This window comes from Alligator sinensis, unplaced genomic scaffold (assembly GCF_000455745.1).
Source record: "Alligator sinensis unplaced genomic scaffold, ASM45574v1 scaffold1542_1, whole genome shotgun sequence".
NCBI classification, from domain to species: Eukaryota; Metazoa; Chordata; order Crocodylia; family Alligatoridae; genus Alligator; species Alligator sinensis.
In genome coordinates this window covers 58959-60129 of record NW_005842452.1, presented here as the reverse complement: position 1 = coordinate 60129, position 1171 = coordinate 58959, and the positions used below count along the sequence as shown (strand labels likewise).

The following is a 1171-nucleotide window of genomic DNA, read 5'->3' as shown; positions in this document are numbered from 1 at the left end:
CTCCCTCTTTACAATCAATGGGTGGCAACCTTCGCCTTTAAGGATTCCTGTTTCTCTGCTCCACGCAGCCAATGGGAGCTGCCCGTTGCCTACCCAAAGCCAGGAGGGAACAGCAGATAGGGCTGGCGGCGGGTCACGTGGCCGGGCCAGATTTATCGCGGAGTATTTACAGGTCACGTGGCCCGGCGGATTTCTTAATGAACTGGCCCCGGCGCGCCCGCTCTGCGCATGCTCCGGCGTAAACAATATGCTAGGGAAATTAGGTGTCTCTCTTTGGGAAGTCGAGTTTTAAAAAGCGCAGGCAGACCATGATATGACGACTTCACTGATCCTGCATCCACGCTGGGCGGATACCTTTATGTACGTCTATGAGGACACCCCGAATGAACATACCCAGAATAAAACCCCAGGCATGGAGGGGCTGAGTGGGAACTGCCCGGCGAGCCACTGCAGGGATATAATCACTCACCCGGTCCTGGGGCGCCATTCCAGCACCATTGGGACTCACCAGGGCTCTGTCTACACGGATATCCCCGCGCCAGAACCTGCCCGGCAGTGCCCGGCGCCGCCGCCAGCCTCCTCCAACGCGACCCTGAGCTACGGCTACCCCTTTGGAGGCAGCTACTATGGATGCCGGCTGTCCCACTCCCACAACGTGAACTTACAACAAAAGCCTTGCTCCTACCACCCGGGAGAAAAGTACCCCGAACCCAGCGGTTCCCTCCCCAGCGAAGAACTATCCTCAAGGGCCAAAGAGTTTGCTTTTTACCCCAGCTTTGCCAGCTCCTACCAGGCGGTCCCTGGCTACTTGGACGTCTCAGTGGTACCCGGGATCAGTAGCCACCCAGAACCGAGGCATGACACTTTGCTTCCCATGGAAGGCTACCAGCATTGGGCTCTGTCCAATGGTTGGGAAGGGCAGGTTTATTGCTCGAAAGAGCAGTCGCAGTCTACCCATCTCTGGAAGTCACCTTTCCCAGGTAGGGTGTTCTCCGATCCAGCATGCTTGTCTGCTTTACTAACCGCCAGGTTTAAAAAAAAAAAAAAAAATCTCTGTGGAATGAGGCAATGTGTATGGACACGCAGGGGTAAGGAGGTGCAGTAATCCAGCTAAACCCTTGTGCTCGCTTTCCAAGTAAGTTTGCAGTTTCCTTGTCTCCTTCCCCCCCCC

General features: G+C 55.8%; 1 protein-coding gene across 1 annotated transcript in view; it reads left to right on the top strand.

The window, feature by feature from the left end:
• The first annotated feature begins 195 nt into the window (after nt 1-195).
• HOXC13 (homeobox C13) overlaps nt 196-1171 on the top strand; it is a 4279-nt gene continuing 3303 nt past the window's right edge. Inside the window, exon 1 of the mRNA XM_006030566.1 lies at nt 196-980. Within this exon, the coding sequence (XP_006030628.1) occupies nt 314-980 (667 nt within the window). The 5' untranslated portion in view covers nt 196-313. The remainder of the gene's footprint in view (nt 981-1171) is intronic.